The 18,258-nt window shown below is 34.1% G+C and overlaps 2 protein-coding genes and 1 pseudogene across 8 annotated transcripts; all 3 read left to right on the forward strand.

Moving 5' to 3' along the window:
* The first annotated feature begins 1,493 nt into the window (after positions 1-1,493).
* On the forward strand, positions 1,494-9,232 carry LOC140832823 (uncharacterized). 6 transcript variants are annotated; one of them, XM_073197035.1, is made up of 14 exons: positions 1,494-1,685; positions 1,813-1,900; positions 3,155-3,254; positions 3,350-3,423; positions 3,562-3,633; positions 3,748-3,840; positions 4,398-4,522; positions 4,900-4,972; positions 5,453-5,514; positions 5,593-5,970; positions 6,249-6,351; positions 7,502-7,733; positions 7,948-8,022; positions 9,103-9,232. In XM_073197035.1, the coding sequence occupies exons 1-12, from the start codon at positions 1,597-1,599 to the stop codon at positions 7,700-7,702; spliced, it is 1,458 nt and encodes a 485-aa protein (XP_073053136.1). In that variant the 5' UTR covers positions 1,494-1,596; the 3' UTR covers positions 7,703-7,733; positions 7,948-8,022; positions 9,103-9,232. The 6 variants fall into 6 exon arrangements, with proteins under 6 accessions (XP_073053136.1, XP_073053134.1, XP_073053133.1 ...); XM_073197033.1 differs by lacking the exon at positions 9,103-9,232 and adding an exon at positions 8,774-9,066; XM_073197032.1 differs by lacking the exon at positions 9,103-9,232 and adding an exon at positions 8,503-8,766.
* A 1,379-nt stretch (positions 9,233-10,611) lies between these two features.
* Positions 10,612-13,288, forward strand: LOC140831931 (transcription factor TGA4-like; annotated as a pseudogene).
* A 2,068-nt stretch (positions 13,289-15,356) lies between these two features.
* Positions 15,357-17,998, forward strand: LOC140832824 (uncharacterized). 2 transcript variants are annotated; one of them, XR_012118166.1, is made up of 5 exons: positions 15,357-15,793; positions 16,485-16,559; positions 16,876-17,015; positions 17,227-17,451; positions 17,533-17,728. XR_012118166.1 is itself a non-coding variant. In XM_073197039.1 (5 exons), the coding sequence occupies exons 1-5, from the start codon at positions 15,526-15,528 to the stop codon at positions 17,746-17,748; spliced, it is 837 nt and encodes a 278-aa protein (XP_073053140.1). In that variant the 5' UTR covers positions 15,358-15,525; the 3' UTR covers positions 17,749-17,998. The 2 variants fall into 2 exon arrangements, 1 of the variants encoding a protein (XP_073053140.1); XM_073197039.1 differs by having other exon boundaries at positions 15,358-15,793; positions 17,227-17,364; positions 17,533-17,998.
* Positions 17,999-18,258: the final 260 nt, after the last annotated feature.

The following is an 18,258-nucleotide window of genomic DNA, read 5'->3' on the forward strand; positions in this document are numbered from 1 at the left end:
CTTTCTATTCTAGAACGAGTTAATGAACCGGACAGACATTTTTACTTGTCTTTCCTTTTTTTTTTTTAGTATCTGGTTAGAGATGGGTGCGTATAAATGATACTTCTTTTATATTTATTGTGTTATGCCTCTGCTCATTTAATTACGAGATAGGTTTTGTATAAACTTGAGCATAACATAAGTTTATAGAAGTATAAGGACTAGTGGGAAACTATGAAACAATATCGAAAAGGGCCATCTACTAGCACTGGACGTCGAGGTTTCGTCTACATACTGTGTCAGAATCATTTTATGATAAACCAGCGGAACGAGAGGGCGAGACTATGTTGCTACGAATACTCTCCTGTTCTTTCTATGGCATCAATATGATACTGAATTTCTGTAATGGAAACTATCAAAATAAATATTTCATAATCTTGTATGGAATATTTATTTTGATAGCTTCCATTACAGAAATCCATTAGCAGGAAGCAAACAACCTGAAACACTACTACGTGAACATTTGAAGATTTAAGATTGATCGCTTTGTCAGGTCGTATACTACTGCTTCATGTTTCTAACAGGACTCCAGAGCAGCTGCATACCTGGATAAGATCTGTGGTGGATGCATATCATTTCAGCAGAGAATTAGGCACTCTTATTAGGGAAGCGAGGGATCTGATGAACCAAAAAATCGTACAAAAGATGGAAGAGTTAGACGAAGACTATCCGAGATAATTTCAGGTGAGTTCTATTTACATTTGGAGTTTCTCATAGATCTCCGAGATCACCAAACATGCTTCATGAACTCTTGGGATTAAATATCGAGTCATAACGTCTTTTACCATGAAGAGTTTACTGGATGTTCGGTTGTTTCTTGAAATCTCGATACTAAGTTGAACCAGGACACATGATATCTTCTATATGTTATGAAGGCTAGCTAGTTGTAACGAAATACCTCTGTCATTGTCCCAGAATGCTTTGGTAGCTCGTCCGTCAAGAAATTGTCGCAAACGATATCAGAATCAAAATTTTTTGTACAGAGTGTTTGGCTAAACTTATTTAAAACAGCTTATAAGTTCTCAGATCTTATAAGTTGTTTTATAATCTTATAAAATACTGTGAAGTCTTATTTTAAAAATAAATTATTAAAGTGTTTGAATGAAATTATTTTAAACAACTTAAAGATATTAATGTGTTCAATATTATAAGATTTTATTGTTAAAATTATGAAAAAAGATATAATACTATGAATTAAAGAAAGTAGCTATATATGTATATATAAACAGCCTATAATTTTAATATTAAAAAATTTATGTCTTTTTTTAAAAAAATATAATTTTAAAATGTGATTGAATAAAATATTGATTTAAAAATTTGTAGTTTTATGTGATAATAAAAATATATAACAAAATTTTATTTTAAATTCAATAAAAATTAAAGTGATAAAACTGAGATTTAAGAGAGAATTTATAAAATTATTTATAGTTTTTTTTTACCAAACAAATCACGAATCTCGTAATCTAAGGAGTCTCTTAGCGTCTGTACTTGTGCATTAGGTCTGGCAAGTGACGAAAATTAGCTTCGCTTACCTTGAACCTTACGTAACCTTTTCAGATGATGAAGGCTACGAGGAAATCGAGTTGCTGTGCTCTCTGCGAGAACCCCAACCTCGCTTCAATTTGCCCTATTTGCGTTAATTACAGGTGAACTTCACCAAAATGCTCCATTTTTTTGTGAAATAAGCAAAAAAAAAAAAACTGATGTTTTATTTGCGGTGTTGCGTTTAATTGTTATTCTCGAATCGATTGGTTTTTGGTGCGATATATTCAGATTGAATGAGTACAATTGTCATCTGAGATTGTTGAAGAGTAAGAGGGACGCTCTGTATTCGAAATTGACTCAAGTTCTCGTAGCCAAGGTATGTATTGACCCTTACTGGTGGGCATGCAAGAAATAATTTTGACTGAGGATTGACGGATGTGAATTAACATAGTTGTGGCCAAGCTTTAATTTTTATAAAAGTACAGTTTAGCTTTGATTTTTTTTAATAATGTTTTTGTAACGTAGGCATCAAATCCACAAAATTATATCCTTTGTTGAAGTGAGAAAGGATTTACTGACAAATTCCCTTAAAACGTGTAACTTGGAATGTAAATTATGTCCAATAACATTACTCGACCACATAATATTTTATCCTTTCTTATTAGCTTTGTTCACGGGCTTGATCATTGTTGTTTTATTTCCTTAGTTATGGTTTTCTGATCTTTATCGGTGATATGACTATGTTCAAATATTTATCTGCTCTGTAACGAATGGGTTTGATCTTTTATCTTCTTTCGAGTTTCGGGTCGGGATATATGGGTCTTGCACTCGAGACCTCTATCATATTTGGGAGAGTCGGTGCCACTAGATAAAGAAGTTCGTGGCAATGAAAGGATTTGGTCCTGTGCATCAATGATTAGGTATCAACAAACACGTCGAATAATGTGAAAAATGAATGCATAGATGAGAAGCTAGATTGAAAAGCTACAATTGTGATTTTAATTTTTGGCAAAACTGTATACTGGAGAACATGGTGGGATGCAACTAATTTGAAAAGTTTATATACCGAGTTGTCCAGACTTAGATAACTGCAGCGTAATGTTATTTCGTTTGTATGTTCATGTTTCATGACTTGTGGCATGTTAACTTATCATTCCTTTCCGGCTCTATAAAAAACTATAGAGCGTGACTTAAGTTTGAGAGGCCTTTCTTCTTGGGCTTAAGGTTTATAGTTAACTCAGTTGTTGGAAGCCGATGTAACAGAAGAGACTATATGCAAAGAGTTACAACAGATCAGTTTTATAATCATTTTGGTATTCACATGACAAAATGAATTAAGGTGCATGCACCTAATGTTTGTAGTTGAGTGAAAACAGTCCAGAACAGTGCGCTGACGTTGGATTCTAGATAGGTGGGTGACTTTAAAAATTTAGATTCAAGAAATTCACCTACCTAAAACTTAGTTCTTTTGAGATGAACACTTTCGTGGATCTTGAATCTTAAGAGTTAAAGTCATAACATATTCTCTGTTTTTTTTTTTTGCGATTCTTGTCTTATTTAACTGGGCTAGCAACTTTCGCGAAACCTTATATTGTTCTTCAAATTTTGACTGAAATAAAACATTTTTCAGGGCAAGGCTGATGATCAACACAGGTGGAGGGTCCTTCAGAATGAGAACTTGACGAGGTTGAGAGATAATCTTCGACTTTGTAAAGAACAAGTTTCAACAGGTCCATTGTCTTCGATTTTGATAACATGTAATGTCAGTTGCACATGCTTTTGAACTTATGTTATGTTACAGTTAAGAGTAAATGATTATGTGTAGGAAAGGCTAAGATGAAGAAGATATCTCATGATCTTAAAGTCAAATATGAGTTACTTCAATCAGCAAAGAATACGGTATGCCAGCATTGCTCCTTCCTGTACCTTTGATGGCTGTTTTAGCTCAGATATCCTTTTTGAAGTCTTTCTTTATCAAGTTATTAGAAGTACTTACCAGATTAATTAAGTGAATTTTATTTTCACATGTAATCGCAGTTGGAAAAGAATCAGGTGGATCAACTTGAAAAATATTACCCTAACCTTATCTGCACACAGAAATTGGGACATGTAAGACTCACTCTAAAGTGGTTTCAATAAATTTTTCATGATTCATTCTTTATTTAATCTCAATCAAAATTTTCTAGCTAACATGCTGTATATCAACTAAGATTAATGTTCAAGATTTCTGAATTTCAGATGGCTATTACATCTGAGCGCCTTCATAAGCAAGCCGTCATCATAAAACAAATATGCAAGTTGTTTCCTCAAAGCCGGGTACTTCGAAAATTTATTTTACGCTACATTGTTGTGCTTTTCTTATGAGTGAATAGGTCTTTCATTTGACGGAGGCAGTCATTAGCGTATACAGGATTCAGCTTAGGCATTTTATTTACTGATTTCAATCACTAACATCCAATACCTGTAAACATTTTAAGATGACTGTTTTCTAGAACAGCAATGCACCGATGGTCCCTTTTACTGTGTTCAAACTGTAATTTTATGTGTGATTGTCTTCTGTCTATCGATTATGATATGTTATATGGTCTTGTTATTGTCAACTTTGTAGGTTTGTATAATTTATATGAAATCTTGAATCCTTGTTAGTTGTCCTACCTTTTCAGGTTCTATTAATCAACACTCAGCAGCAGTATTACCTATAATTTTTTATATTTGTTTTGCCAAGCTGTATTTCTTTTGCATTTGTGTCAGTAACTAAATATATGCAGTGGTTGCTGTCAATATCATCCCCAAGCAATCGCAGCAGTTCTATCCGAGTTTTCTTCATTAAGTTGGTATTTGTTTTAACATTAGATGTCATATATTTACATAAGGTGAATGTAGAAGAGGAGAGAAAAGATGGAAACAAAGGAGATTATGATTCTATTTGCAATGCACGCTTGCCAAGAGGCTTAGATCCTCATTCAGTTCCATCTGCAGAGCTTGCTGCTTCTTTGGGGTAAAATCACACTCTAAGTAACGTATCCATGTATATTTTACCGAAATAATTACAATAAAAGTTATAACTACTAAGTAGATTCTCTCTCTCTATCTCTGGCTCTGTCTCTCTCTCTTCCATGGGTCATAAAAGCCATGTCAAACCATTGGAGAACTAGGTTATTGGCTAATCCGGAATTAGTTTTTTTTTATCAAATCAGAATAAGGTTTTTGAGTTTCCAACTGTCTATGAATGCTTGTTTGGGAAAAAATAATAATCTGCATGGCTCAATATCTGCAGGAAATTGACAATATTCTGAAGTGAAAATGGCATTATAATTTGGTTTCTTAATGTTTTGTGATTTACCAACTTGTTTTGCTCAATGTTTGATGACCCAGATACATGGTGCATCTTATTAATCTTCTTGTTCGCTGCGTTTGTGTCCCCGCGCTTCATAACTCAGGATTTGCGGTATGTTCAGAAGTACTTTCTCTGCACTCTGATCTTTTAAGGACATTTAATTGATGTATGCTCGTCATTGAAACAGCATATAGCAAAGTTTCAAAATTTATGAACACCTATGATAATGATCATAGTTTAAATTGTGCTTGGAAAAATTGGGTGTGGATGATTGATAAAGCATGTAAAACTACTGACATTGCTTGAATTTGCATGGCCAATACTTAACTGTTCAAATCTTGGCACATGGAGATAAATGGTGCTTGATCAAACCTGAGATACAAAAATCGGTTCTTGCTCAAATCTGAGATTTAAAAATGATGATTGATTTTTTCGATATTCTTGTGGTTTTCTTTTGAAAGCTACCAGATGCACTTGTTATTTGTCATCTTGGAGTTTTATTTCTTACCTCACTTATTTGGAGGGTGGGTTATTTTTATGTTTTGCCGGGAAACTGGAGTTCTTATGTTTGGTTATTGACTATTGTGTCAGGGTTCATGTTCTCGAATATGGCAGCGGGACTCATATTGGGACGCTCGTCCATCATCCAGATGGTATTAGCTTTGTGTTTATATAATAAACTAAATAAAGTGATAACTGCTATCCTTAACTCAAAATTTTCTATTATGCAGTGAATATCCTCTTTTTATTCCGGGCCAACAATTTTGCTCCACTGGTGGTGACACTTCATGGTCTGAGAAAAGCTCTAGTAGTTTTGGTGTAGCTTCAATGGAGTCAGAGAGGAGACCTCGTTTGGATTCCTCTGGCAGTAGTAGTTTCAAATATTCATCTGGTTTTCCTCATTCAGTTGAAATGCATAAGGATTTACAAAAAGGCATATCGCTTCTCAAGAGAAGTGTGGCATGCATAACTGCATACTGTTATAATTCACTGTCTTTAGAAGTTCCCCAGGAAGTCTCTACTTTTGAGGCATTTGCAAGGTTGCTGGCTACACTCTCTTCTTCCAAAGAGGTTCGAGCTGTTTTATCTTTGAGAACAGCATCATCAAGGTACAAGACTGGCACTTTCCTCTCGGTTATCGATTTATTTACCCTTGTGTAGAAAACTGAAGTAAGTTCAATTCATCTGTCATTATTCTCAATGTTCTGATCAAATATTAGCCCATGAAACCTCTTGACATGGCATTTACACCTAAAACTTACCTATATGAATATGAACTTGGCAGAATCATATTGTCACAACGACTTTTGATTACACGATCCTTAATTTTTGGCCAATATAATTGGAAAAAAGTTGCATTATGTTTCTTTTTTTATTCAATCTGCAGATCACCCAAGCAAGGCCAACAAGTGAGCAAGTCCGTGTGGAATGTGGAGTCAGCTGTTTCGGCAAGCACGTTAATAGAAAGTGCTCATGGGATGCCTGTAGCAGTATGTGTTTAAGCATCAATTGATTTTTTTCCAGATGTTTCCACTTATTCTGATAAATATGGCAATGAGAAAAGTATAGCTATAGTCTATCTATAGCTGCAACATCATGCAGATAGTAGGAAATGTTATTTTCGTTGCTAGTAATTGCTTCCAGATTTAAAATCTTTTTCCCACTCGCGAGTTTTTTCTTCATTTTGTATACCATGCTTCTTTGTTAACCTTTGCGATCAACCACGTTAAGTTGCTTGTGAGTAAGCTCTATGTTAAAGTAAGTTTGTTATGATTTGGATAATCAGATATCACAGGCCAACTCTTCTACTGCTGACTTTCCTATATTTGCTTTATAATTTTCGTTTTATTCCATCTTTTAAATTGGGGTTGAATTTGTTTTCCCTTTTCCGTTTTTCTTATTTAGCCGAGAAGAATATAGGGTTTTTTCCTTGCTTTTTTTTTTCACAAGTTCGCCTCCCGACAAAAGAGTTGCTGTAGCTTGGTTCATTAATATGTTTAAAGCTGGATGCATTTAATGTTTGCTTCCTCTGCAGCTTATTGTTGGTCAAGGAACTCTAGCAAAATGTGTCTAGGGTCTGATATTTTAATATCTAGTAACCTACACTCCATGTATTTAATGGATCAGATCCTGTTTTCACAAATGAACACAGATTCGTGACATGCTGTTGTAATCCATTTCCAATCTCTTTACTAGCTTGCTGACAGTTATCATTCAAATTGCAGACAAAAATATAAATTATAGTTCCTCTACAACAATAGGATTTATGGTTACAAATGGTCGTTCTAGGATGATTGAACATATAAGTGGTCATGCACATCATCTAGTCTTTTGCCTCTTCAGTGGATTCGTTTTCAACTCCAAATATATAGTTGAGCGAAAACCAATGTTGTACTAGAAATTCATATCTTATGATTCTTTTATCAAAATATCTATCCTAAGGATATATATTATTGTGTCGTAAATGTAGAGAATGGAATGATGTGGTTTAGTCTTTCTGACATTTCAGTCTTTTTGATTGATGCTGATTGAATGGAAGAAGTTATGTTGTCTTCAGTTCCATGAAAATGATTCTATGGAAGGGTCTCGTATAGCTCATTGTGTATTGCAAGTTACTTGAAGCTGATTTCTTTATTGCAGAGAACTCTATATGATAATTATCTTCCAAGCTCTGCTGCCAGTTTTCTTTATGGTAATGAGTTTTTTGATACGGGAAAGAGCGAAAACTTAATTGAAGGATGGGATATCATTGAACACCCGACTTTTCCTCCTCCTCCATCACAAAATGAAGATGTGGAACACTGGACTCGAGCTATGTTTATTGATGCAACAAAGAGATGATTTGAATTTTGGTCAACGGTAACCTAATTTTGTAAGTGACTTATTCTTAAAATGGCAATTAACGCCATATAATTTGATTTTCTGGTTTTGTTGGGGTTTTTCACAAATTTGATTTATCTTGGAAATCCCTTTCATCAAGGACATGAAGACAATGCATGCTGTTTTTCTTAATTCAGCTTCCTATTTAAGAAACTGTTGTGTACGATAGAGATAACTTGGTTCTCTCTTATCCTTGACAATTTCAGGTATAGAAAATTCTGGAGTCCTAAAATCCGCAGAAGCTCAATCCCTCTTTGCAAAACTCACCTGTCCTCAAATGTGTGAGTTTAACTGACCTCTGTATATTTTCTAAATGAAGTTTTAAAAATAAAGTGATGGTATTCTTGAATTTTCTAAATTGTTGCAGTTTCTTTTTCCCTTGAAACCAAATGGTTTTTGAAATTTCTTTGCTTTCATGTTACCAGATAATTTCATCATACACGACACAATATATTTTCTTTCGCTTCCGAAATGTGGGTACTCAAGATAACCGTGGACTTGCAAAGTGATCCGTGATCTCTTCAATTAGACATTTCTATTTTCTTTTTTGTGAACATATTGGTCCGTCGTTATTCTAAGAAACATATTGCAGTTAGTTTAATTCAGTTTTAACTACGAATGTGATTCTATAGTTTGTTTTTGAGTGGTCGGTTATAAACTAAATATTTGAGTTATTGATGCTGACCATTTTCGAATGAATTTGATCTGAACCAAATATTTGACTTCTGTGACACGCTGCCTCTCATGTGTTTGAGATGCAGAGTTTGGTTTACCGACGAGGCTCTGTGATATGAAGATATTTTAAAGTTCTTAAAAGTGATTCGGTGTTCATTGCTTGTAGATGCACTTAGTTATTCTAGGATAATAGCAATGCAATATGTACCTATTACGTACTCATCAATCTGTAGAAAGCCACTACGCATTGCAGATTGAAAATTCAGGGCAATGTTCTAGTAAATGGGTTTTATTGTTTATGCTTATATATAATGAAGTATTTTGTAGATGGTATAATGAAGTATTTTGGCTTGCTAGATTGGAGGAAGGAGGTTTTTTATGCTTCTGAACTGGTTCTTCTGAGTTGGTATCTTCGACCCCATGTTGACATCGAATTTAATCCTTTCTTCCTGCTTCCTGTAAACAAACAAGAAATCAACTGGAACACAAATATGATCTTGAAGCAAAATGCAGGCCGATATGGTCACAAAATGCATGCTTGTATGGGTTGGGTTAATTGGATGGTAGTAATATTAGCAACAAAAAGTGAATGTCCAATGAGATATATTTGTTCTACTAAATTGTTTACTCACCGTCCTTTTCTTGAGCAAGATGTTTGTAATTTTAAGTTTGTTCATATTTTGCAGCAATTGATTTGTGTGTGCTAGCAAATATTGATCGAAATTCAACATTTAGGATTACGAGACCCGAGCATTCTTCAAATACATTAATCCAAATGATGTACGAAGATTAATATTTATTAGTGACACACGAAAAAACATGGCATTCTTCATATACATGAATCGAATGTGATATCAATGATTAATGTTATTTTGTTCATATATGATATTTAGTATATTAATTTTTAATAATTTGTGTAAACATAGTTTGTGTAAGTAAAATATAAGCACGATTTGAAACATCAAATACAGCATATGATTTCATCTTTACTTTGTATGCATATAATCAATTTTTTTTTTTTAATGAGGATCCCATATAATATTGAATATTGTAGCGAAAGGGCAACCTAAAGTTTTCCCCTTTTTGCCATCAATATCTTTTTTGTTATCTCTTCATATATTTTATTTATTAGATATGATGCTTATCTGATGCACAAAGTTCTATATCATACTTCTAGTTGTCACTTGTTTTACATCGGTTGATAAAATTTTTGGGATTGTATATATGAAGTGGACAATCATCTCTTATTGAGTTAGTTTTATGAGGTGGAATTAAGATTCAAAGTCTCAATTTAAACAGGATATCAGAGTTCATGTTCCAAAGTCATGGTTGGGGACCACCTGTTCGCTTATAAATTTTACACCTCCCAGATTGTGCATTCTCGAGTATGAGGATGGTGTGTTAGTCTCATACATCGGGTTGAATAAAATTCATTAGAGTTACATATATGAACTTGAACAATCCTCTTTTTGAGTTGGTGGCACCACTATTTACGTGGAAACTTTCAATACATAGTACATTCAAAATTGGGGCAAAAACTTAGGTTCTGAATTTCACAAGTAAAATACATACAACAATATATTTTCACGAAACATCTTTTACTCCGACATCATCTAGGTTAATCGATTAAGTTTCTTACTTTGCCAATAAAAATCATGCTCCAAATTTCGTATGATTCCATTTTTCTTACATGCAACTTTTCATCATCGATCGATTGGTGTTTCTTTAGATTCTTATATTATTTATGTGCGTGGTGGGTCACTTTTTGATAGGTTGTGGGGAACAACGATGTCATACATTTTGCTTCCTTTAATTCATTATAAAGCCTCTCAAAAGAGCATCATCCATGGTTGAGTTTCATTTACTAGTGATTTCCCTTTCAGAGTGCAATTGCAACAACACGATACTATCTTTTTTTTTCTTTGGCTCAAAAGACCCATGTTTCCCAAAAGGAAAAATAAACCCTGAAAGAAGAGCAGTCAACAACTTACTTCTTGAGATAAGACATCCAAAGATTTGATAAGACTAATTGACTATTCAGTTTCGATCTCCGCGATCTCAACTACCTTTCAAGTTATTATCAAACTCGAACCAAGTGTGTCGAATTTAGGCCAACGATCAAGCTAGTCATGACCGCTTGAGTCTGAGCTCGAGCCTGAGCCAATAGTACCCGTTGAAACTTTAGCCAATTGTTGATGACCAAGGACATGGATACTAATGGATACTCAAATTTTAATGTTATATTGGGGTTCGTTCGATCCTACCTTGGCACTGCCTCACAGAATTTAGACGGTCAGGTGGGGGCACTGCCTCACAGAATTTAGACGGTCCAGATTTAGACATATTTGTGATTTTAAAAAAAAATAGTGGACCCTATGTACTTGTGGCTAAATCTGGACCCTAGATCCTACACATGAAGCACTGCCCCCCCACCATGTAAGGTGAAACATTCTCTGATTAATGACCATAAAGTTTTCCATTTTGTGTCAACTTAATTTCTTCACAGCTGAGAATATAAATGCATAGCCAAGTTACCCTTTTTCCGAAATGTCCAACTACAAAGGTTTGGTGATGGTGGCATTAAATAATGCGTTAGGCCCAAAAGTTTTGGGGAAATGTCGGAAGCACTTAATGTTGCACACACAAAAGGAATTAAAATCCGGTCGTGGAACGATTTATAAGGTTTTAAATTTAAAATTTTACTCCCAAAATTACTTATGAGTTGTGTTTGGATTAGGGTTAAGTCGATGCTACATGTGGGGGCACTGCCTTCACATGATTTGGATGGACAAGATTTGCACATATATGTGATTTTAAAAAAATTAGTGGACCACATGTATGTGTGGTTTAATTTGAACCCTTGATTCTATTATGTGAGTAGTGCCCTTATATGTAGGATTGAATCAACCTTGGATTAGAGGGTTTTATTTGGAGGAAAATATTTGATTTGAAGGGCGTTTGGATGACCGATTAGAGATATTTGGGAAAAGATGTCTGGTTTGATGAATTTAATTTGGAAAAAGATATTTTATTTGAGGAAGAGTTGAAAAAATGTATTTAAAATGGTATTCATAGATATAATCTCAATCATTGAGAATTTAAATGGCATTATTTGAGTGAAGCGTATTTGAAATCTACTTAAATTCTGAAAATCTAAGCAAATCAAATAATTTAAAATCAATAATGTCAAATCTAACACATATACTTTAAATTTTAGTTTTTTAAGTGATTTTTAACTTGTTCCTTCTAGACATATAAAAGCTGAATATAGTAATGATGTGTTTGTGTACGAAATTGTAATGAATCTAAAAAAAATTGATTAAAATTTACATTTTCAAGATTGATTAGTTCATTTGTAGTTATAAAATTTTCATCTGCTTTTTCTAGTCTGAAGCACATATGATAAATCTCTTTAGGATAACTCTGAAGGTAATATTCAAGCATCAAAGCATAATTCAGATGAGACCAAGAAAGGTAATGAGACCAAAAACTCTTTACATATACAACATTTTTCATGTCTAGCTAATGGCTGAGAATATATATGTTATGAATGAATAACAGATACAAAGACTTTTGGCTCAAAACCGCGAGGCAGCAAGGAAAAGTCGTCTCTCCGAAAGAAGGTTTAATTAGGGCCATTGCATCTATCATATTAAATCTTGGTTCTTTCTGACATCATCTAGCTTAATTTGCTCGTTGTAAGTTGTAACATCCTCTTGTGTTGACAGGCATATGTACAGAAACTTGAAACGAGTGGTTTGAAGCTGATGCGGTTTCAACTCGAACTTGAGCAAGCTAGACAGCAGGTATATATTATAATCTGGTGCAAAGTAATATTTTGTCCCTGTATAGATCCGGAGACTTCTTTAAAAAGGGCAACCTGTCAAAAAGCTTATTACACAACAGAATTATGGTCTACATTTTCGTTGTAGGGACTGTTACCTTGTAGATCAACTGCAAGTATCGAAATATACTATGAACTCAGGTATTTGTTTTTTTTAATAAAATTAAGTCATAATTTTCTCGTGTTTTGTCTTAATGGTGTGATACTGATGAATGTGCAGGAATCGCAGCGTTTGAGGTGGAATAAGGGAACTGGATGAGCAAGTAGGATAAACTTCCGAGCTAAGAAATGTTCTACAAGTACCAGTTAGTGAACCAGAGCTGGGAATGATAGTACAGAATGTACTAAACCATTATCGAAACCTAAACCTCTTTCATATGAAACGAGATGTCGCCAGGACTGATGCGTTCTACATAGTGCACGGAGCGTGGAAGACCTTGGCCGAGCGGTTCTTCTTTTGGATAGGAGGTTTCAGACCATCTGCTCTTGTAAATGTAACATCCAGACTAGCTATTCCATCCAGCATCTTTATTCAACTAATGTTTGGTAACTTATTTTTGAGTCTGTGGAACTCGGTAATCAGGTTGTGATGTCTCAACTTGGGCTGGACGAGCAGCAAGTCGTTAAGGTTCGCACGTTGAGACATTCGTGCATGCAAGCCGAGGATGCCCTATCACTAGGAGTGGATAAGCTTCAGCAAACTCTGGCACTTGGCTTCACATATCTTGCGGCTGGAGCTGGAAATTATGGTGTTCAGATGCTTTCGTAACTCAAAATGTTGGAATCACTCGAAAGCTTCGTGCTACAGATGGACTACCTCCGAGAGCAAACTCTTTAGAGCAAATGTCTCGTATATTGACGACACACCAAGCAACGAAAGGCTTGCTTATATTCGGCGAGTATTTTCAACGTCTTTGGACTCTCAACTCTCTATGGTGCGGTCGCCTGGACCCCAATAGCCTTCCCATTTTCTACATTATGACATTGAGCAGCTAGTTCAGAGCTCATGTACACTATTTGTAGTTGTGTTTCACTTAGTTTATGGCCTTTTGTGGGAGTGTGTAGGTTTATTTATCAATTTTAAGTATAATTCTTAACAAGTCTGCAAGTGAATGGGAGTTTGGCATATTGTAGATGTGTATGTATGCTTGGTTGGAGAAAATTTCAAAAGTTTGTATAAATATATGCATCGTTTTCATGGAAAAACAATATATGATCATGATTATGTTCTTAAGATCAAGAAGATAGAATGTCTTTAGCACATGGTGTATCAGTGCGCACTGAAAAATAGCGTATGCGAGTTTTGACATCGTACAAAAATCAGAGAATGTCAGTAATTCTCTTAGCATAAAAAGTAATACTTTTTCATGGGTGACCCAAATAAGAGATCCGTCTCACAATTACAACCCGTGAGACCGTCTCACACAAGTTTTTGCCATGTCTTTTTATGTATATATGGCATATCTTCTCAAGATTTTGCACATCAGACTCTAGGCTCTTCAATATTTAGTAATCTCCTTTGGGTATGTGCACTATACTTGTAAATATTTTTTGAATAATGAAATTTTTTTTAGAGATAAAAAAATATGATAATGTAGTGATATGATTTGAATTATTTTTCTTTAAAATGATAGTCTCGTGTTAATGCATACTGAGTCTTTTTTTTTTTTTTTTTCCCAAATTTGAATTTAACATTATATGTTCAATAAACTTGGTATTAAAAGTTAATTTCTTTTAAATCTAAGGGGGATGTATTCAATCTAAACTTTTAATGACTTTTTTTAAAAGGTGGACTTTTGTGGAATTTATGGATTTTGATTGACTTTTATAGAATCTCATGGAATTGTAAAACATATTTCATAGACTTTTATAGAGTTTTTTTCAAGATTTTTGTAAACTTTTATAATTGTGATTTATTTTTTTATTAATTTCTTTTAAATAATTATTAGACATGTATAACCTATTAAATTTTAAATTTTTTTAATTTATGAAAATGTAAATAAATTTTACTTATTTAAAGGTTAAATAAATTTAATTTGTGAAAAACGAAAAACGAACTATCAAATTTATTGAAATCAAAATTTCAATTCTTTATGTCAATTCAACATATTAATGAACAATATTTTTATAAGTTCATAATAAAATTTTATTAAAATGAACAATTTATGAAATACAATAATCATAATGATTCAAAAAAAACAACAATTCATCTATTTTTACACATAAATATTGGCAATATAATAAATTCAAGATTGACCAATCATACCTTTGAATAGAAGAAATTTTTTTGAGAGAGAGAAGAACCCTGGAGATGACTTGAGATAGAAGAGAGATAACGTATTTTTTAAAAAAGAAAGTCCATCAAAATCTTTGGTATAGGTGGAAGAATATTTTAGATTTTCTGCAATTGTACATAAGACTTCAAGGTTTATACATGAATAATAAAATAAGAATCCTTGAAAATCTATGGATTTTTTGGATACCTCTTGACTTTTGTAGAGTTTTAAAAAGTCAAGTTTGAATACCACATGACTTTTTAAAACTCTACCAAAATCCATGTTGAATACCACTAAACATATATAAAGTCATTAAAAGTTTAGATTGAATACCTCTAGATTTTAAAATTCCATAAAAGTCATTAGTACATCTCTCGTTTAAGTCGATCACTACGTGGTTTGATGATTTTTCTATTAAATTGAAATCGAATTGTCATGTATGATTCAGTTAGAAAGTTTTTGAAACTAATTTTTTTTAAAATAAGTTTAAATAAAATAATTTTTATATTTATTCAAGAAGTCGATGGCTCTTTGCATGAGTGCAAAAACTTGTGTGAGATGGTCTCACGGGTCGTATTTTGTGATACGGATATCTTATTTGAGTCATCCATGAAAAAGTATTACTTTTTATGTTAAGAGCGTTACTTTTTATTGTGAATATCGATAGGGTTGACATGTCTCACAAATAAAGATTCGTGAGACCGTTTCACAAGAAACATACTCTTACATGAAATCAAATTTAACTAATATTTGAATTGCAACCATTGAATAATTCAAATTAAATTTTTTTTTTTTAAAAAAGAGGAAAATATTGTCTGAAAGCATGCGTGTGGAGTGTGGTAATCGGATTCCACGGAAGCTGAAAGATTTCACATAAAACAAAACAACAATCCAAATTCCACCTTCCAATTCTCTTCCTTCACGGCCTTCAATCTGCGCGATTCCTTCAAATTTCATAGCTTTTGTTTCCGGGTTTCGAATCGAGGAACATGAGCAATTTGAGAGCGGTATGTAGACCCCAGGTTGTGTTCTCTTCGATGACTTGCTGCTGCAGATTGATGACTAGGGTTCCGTCGATTGAAAGCCCTAGCAACAATTTCAGGGTTCGCTTGTATTCACCGGTTTTCGCTGTTTGGTTTGATAGATTGGGGCAGCAGAGAAAGAATGGGCCGAGGGTGAGATTGAATCAGCATAGGAGGATGGTGGCTACCAGAGCTTCTGATTGGACCGACGATAGATCCCCATATGAAACTCTTGGTAGCTCAATTTTTATCTTTATTTTTGTTTGCGTTGAGTTCCAGTCTTCTGTTACTTTATCAAGTGTGTATGCTTGTGTTTATCAAATTATGCGCCATGTTTGTGTCTGCTAGAATCATATTTGAGTTAAAATCATATAGCATGCTTAAAACAAATCGAAAAGCGGCCACGGAAACCATCCTGGTCTGAAAAAAGTGGCTTCCTTCAAGCATACATTTCAGGCAACACAAATTGTTATGGTGTTTCACATTCTTGGCTAGAGCATGGGACAAAGTAAACACCGGATTTGTATCAGTCAGGGTGATGTAGTATAACCTCATGAAATGCTAGAAAGTTTGTGATGTCACGCAAATTTTAACTGCAAAATAATTTATTTTTTAGTAATTTGAGAGTGAGCTTATAGCAAGCAAGGATCGACAGTGCATGATATCAGTGAAGTAGAAGATAAACTTGGGGTTTTCTTTTACTACCAGTAAATATCAAAGATTTCACGTATATTAAATATATTAAATTTCATCTATGAACTGCTGCAACTTATGAAATGGATTTGTAACCTCAGGAGTGAAAACTGATGTATCCAGCTTACTTTTCGTTCTTTTAGGTGCTTAAAGTTTTGTCTTCAGCATATTCAATTTTTCTGTCGTTTACGCTTCTTGGGTTTGGTGACTTGTGCTCGACTTTCCAAATCCAGAATTGGAAAGAGATGCAGATGAAGAGCAAATAAAGATAGCATACAGGCGTCTGGCCAAATTCTATCATCCTGATGGTTTGTCCATTATCTTCAATCCTCTATATGTGGTGCATCTGCAATTTATCTCTTCTCATGTAATATGAAGAAATGTATATTTTTGCATTTTTTATACATGTTCTTAAATCCCATATATGGATAGTATAAATTGAAACTTTTCGATATTGAATAGTTTTTTTTGTAATTTGAGATGAATTCAAAGTTTCCTTCCCAGTTAGGTGCTTGATTTTACGCTCTCAACATTTCTGAGTACAGAGCATGAAGCTATAATTTTCAATTCTCTTGAAAATATTTTTGCATTGGCCATGCTAACGTGCCACTTTTATCTTTCTAGTGTATGATGGTAGAGGAACGTTGGAAGAAGGGGAAACGGCTGAAGCACGATTTATAAAGATTCAGGCTGCGTATGAGCTTCTTGTTGATGGTGAGAAAAGGAGGCAATATGATACTGATAACCGTGTGAACCCGATGAAGGTGAAAAATTATTTCTAGTACTTATTGATGTACATATGTATCAGATACCAAGTGCATCAACTTTTTTCAGATACCGGGTGAATGTGTTTAGGAATGATGAAAACTAAGCTTCTGTCTACTTTTTCAATAAACTTGATTACAAATGCATTGTAAATTTAAAGAGAGTGATGAATTTTGGGCTCTAAGTGCACCGAGATTTGTTGTTTATCAGGCATCTCAAGCATGGATGGAGTGGCTTATGAAGAAGAGGAAAGCATTCAACCAAAGAGGAGACATGGCCATTGCAGCTTGGGCTGAGCAACAGCAGCTGGAATTGAATCTACGAGCACGTCGCCTTGCTCGATCAAAGGTAAAGTGGTCTTTTGATATCTAGGAGTCCAAAAACTTCAGCCTCTACGTACTTGATGAAAGAGGGTTTGATTGAATAGTAAATGTGGTAAGAGCTCATCTATTTTGTAACTTTTAATTACAAGCTTGTAAAACCTTCATGTATTTGTTTATTGTTTTTGAATTTCAGATCGACCCTGAAGAAGAAAGGAAGATACTGGTGAAAGAGAAAAAGGCATCCTTGGAGAACTCTAACAGCACTCTAAGACGCCATATCCTTGTTCTTCGAAAAAGGGATCTAATGCGGAGAAAGGCAGAAGAGGAGAAGAAGAAGATCATCGGCCAGCTTCTGGCAGCAGAGGGTCTTGAACTTGAAGATGAACTGGATGAAGATGACAACTTGTAGGTCATAATTCATTTCGACACCAGTAATTATTCAATCATATATTTTTCCAATGAATACATCGATTTATTGTCTGAAGTCATTGAAGGGAAATTACATGTATATAATCTTCCTCCTAATCTAAAGCTAAAGTGGAACACAAGTCCTGTTGTATATAGATCCTTAAATTACCAGTTGGATCACAGTAAATCGGAACTTAAGATATGTACAATACACTTATCGCCTAATGCAAGTTCCTTTTTCTTACTTCTCATCCGCGTGCCTTCGATTTTGAGTATTGATGCTGTTATTTTTTAGGGTTGGAGTGGTTTCATTCTTGTGATTTGGTGAATTGGATTAAAAGTTGATTATCATGATTGATTGACTGTTTAGTATAAATGAATGGAGATGGTGTATATTAACATTGCGATTATGATGTGAAATGATTATTTTGCCTTGTTTCCCTTCTTTTTGGAGTTTAATCACTAGTTGCTCCTAGAATTTGGATTTTTTCCCAGAAAAATCTAATTTATT

The sequence above is a fragment of the Primulina eburnea genome, chromosome 5 (genome assembly GCF_022965805.1).
Source record: "Primulina eburnea isolate SZY01 chromosome 5, ASM2296580v1, whole genome shotgun sequence".
NCBI lineage: Eukaryota > Viridiplantae > Streptophyta > Magnoliopsida > Lamiales > Gesneriaceae > Primulina > Primulina eburnea.

Bases quoted from the DNA above. Each gene is read 5' to 3' on its own strand.
- LOC140832823 (XM_073197035.1), top strand. From the start codon at position 1,597: ATGATGAAGGCTACGAGGAAATCGAGTTGCTGTGCTCTCTGCGAGAAC. The intron at 1,686-1,812 runs GTGAACTTCACC...CGATATATTCAG, and splicing joins CCTATTTGCGTTAATTACAG to ATTGAATGAGTACAATTGTC. The intron at 6,352-7,501 runs GTATGTGTTTAA...TCTTTATTGCAG, and splicing joins CTCATGGGATGCCTGTAGCA to AGAACTCTATATGATAATTA.
- LOC140832824 (XM_073197039.1), top strand. From the start codon at position 15,526: ATGAGCAATTTGAGAGCGGTATGTAGACCCCAGGTTGTGTTCTCTTCG. The intron at 15,794-16,484 runs GTAGCTCAATTT...TTCCAAATCCAG, and splicing joins ATCCCCATATGAAACTCTTG to AATTGGAAAGAGATGCAGAT. The intron at 17,016-17,226 runs GTGAAAAATTAT...GTTGTTTATCAG, and splicing joins ACCGTGTGAACCCGATGAAG to GCATCTCAAGCATGGATGGA.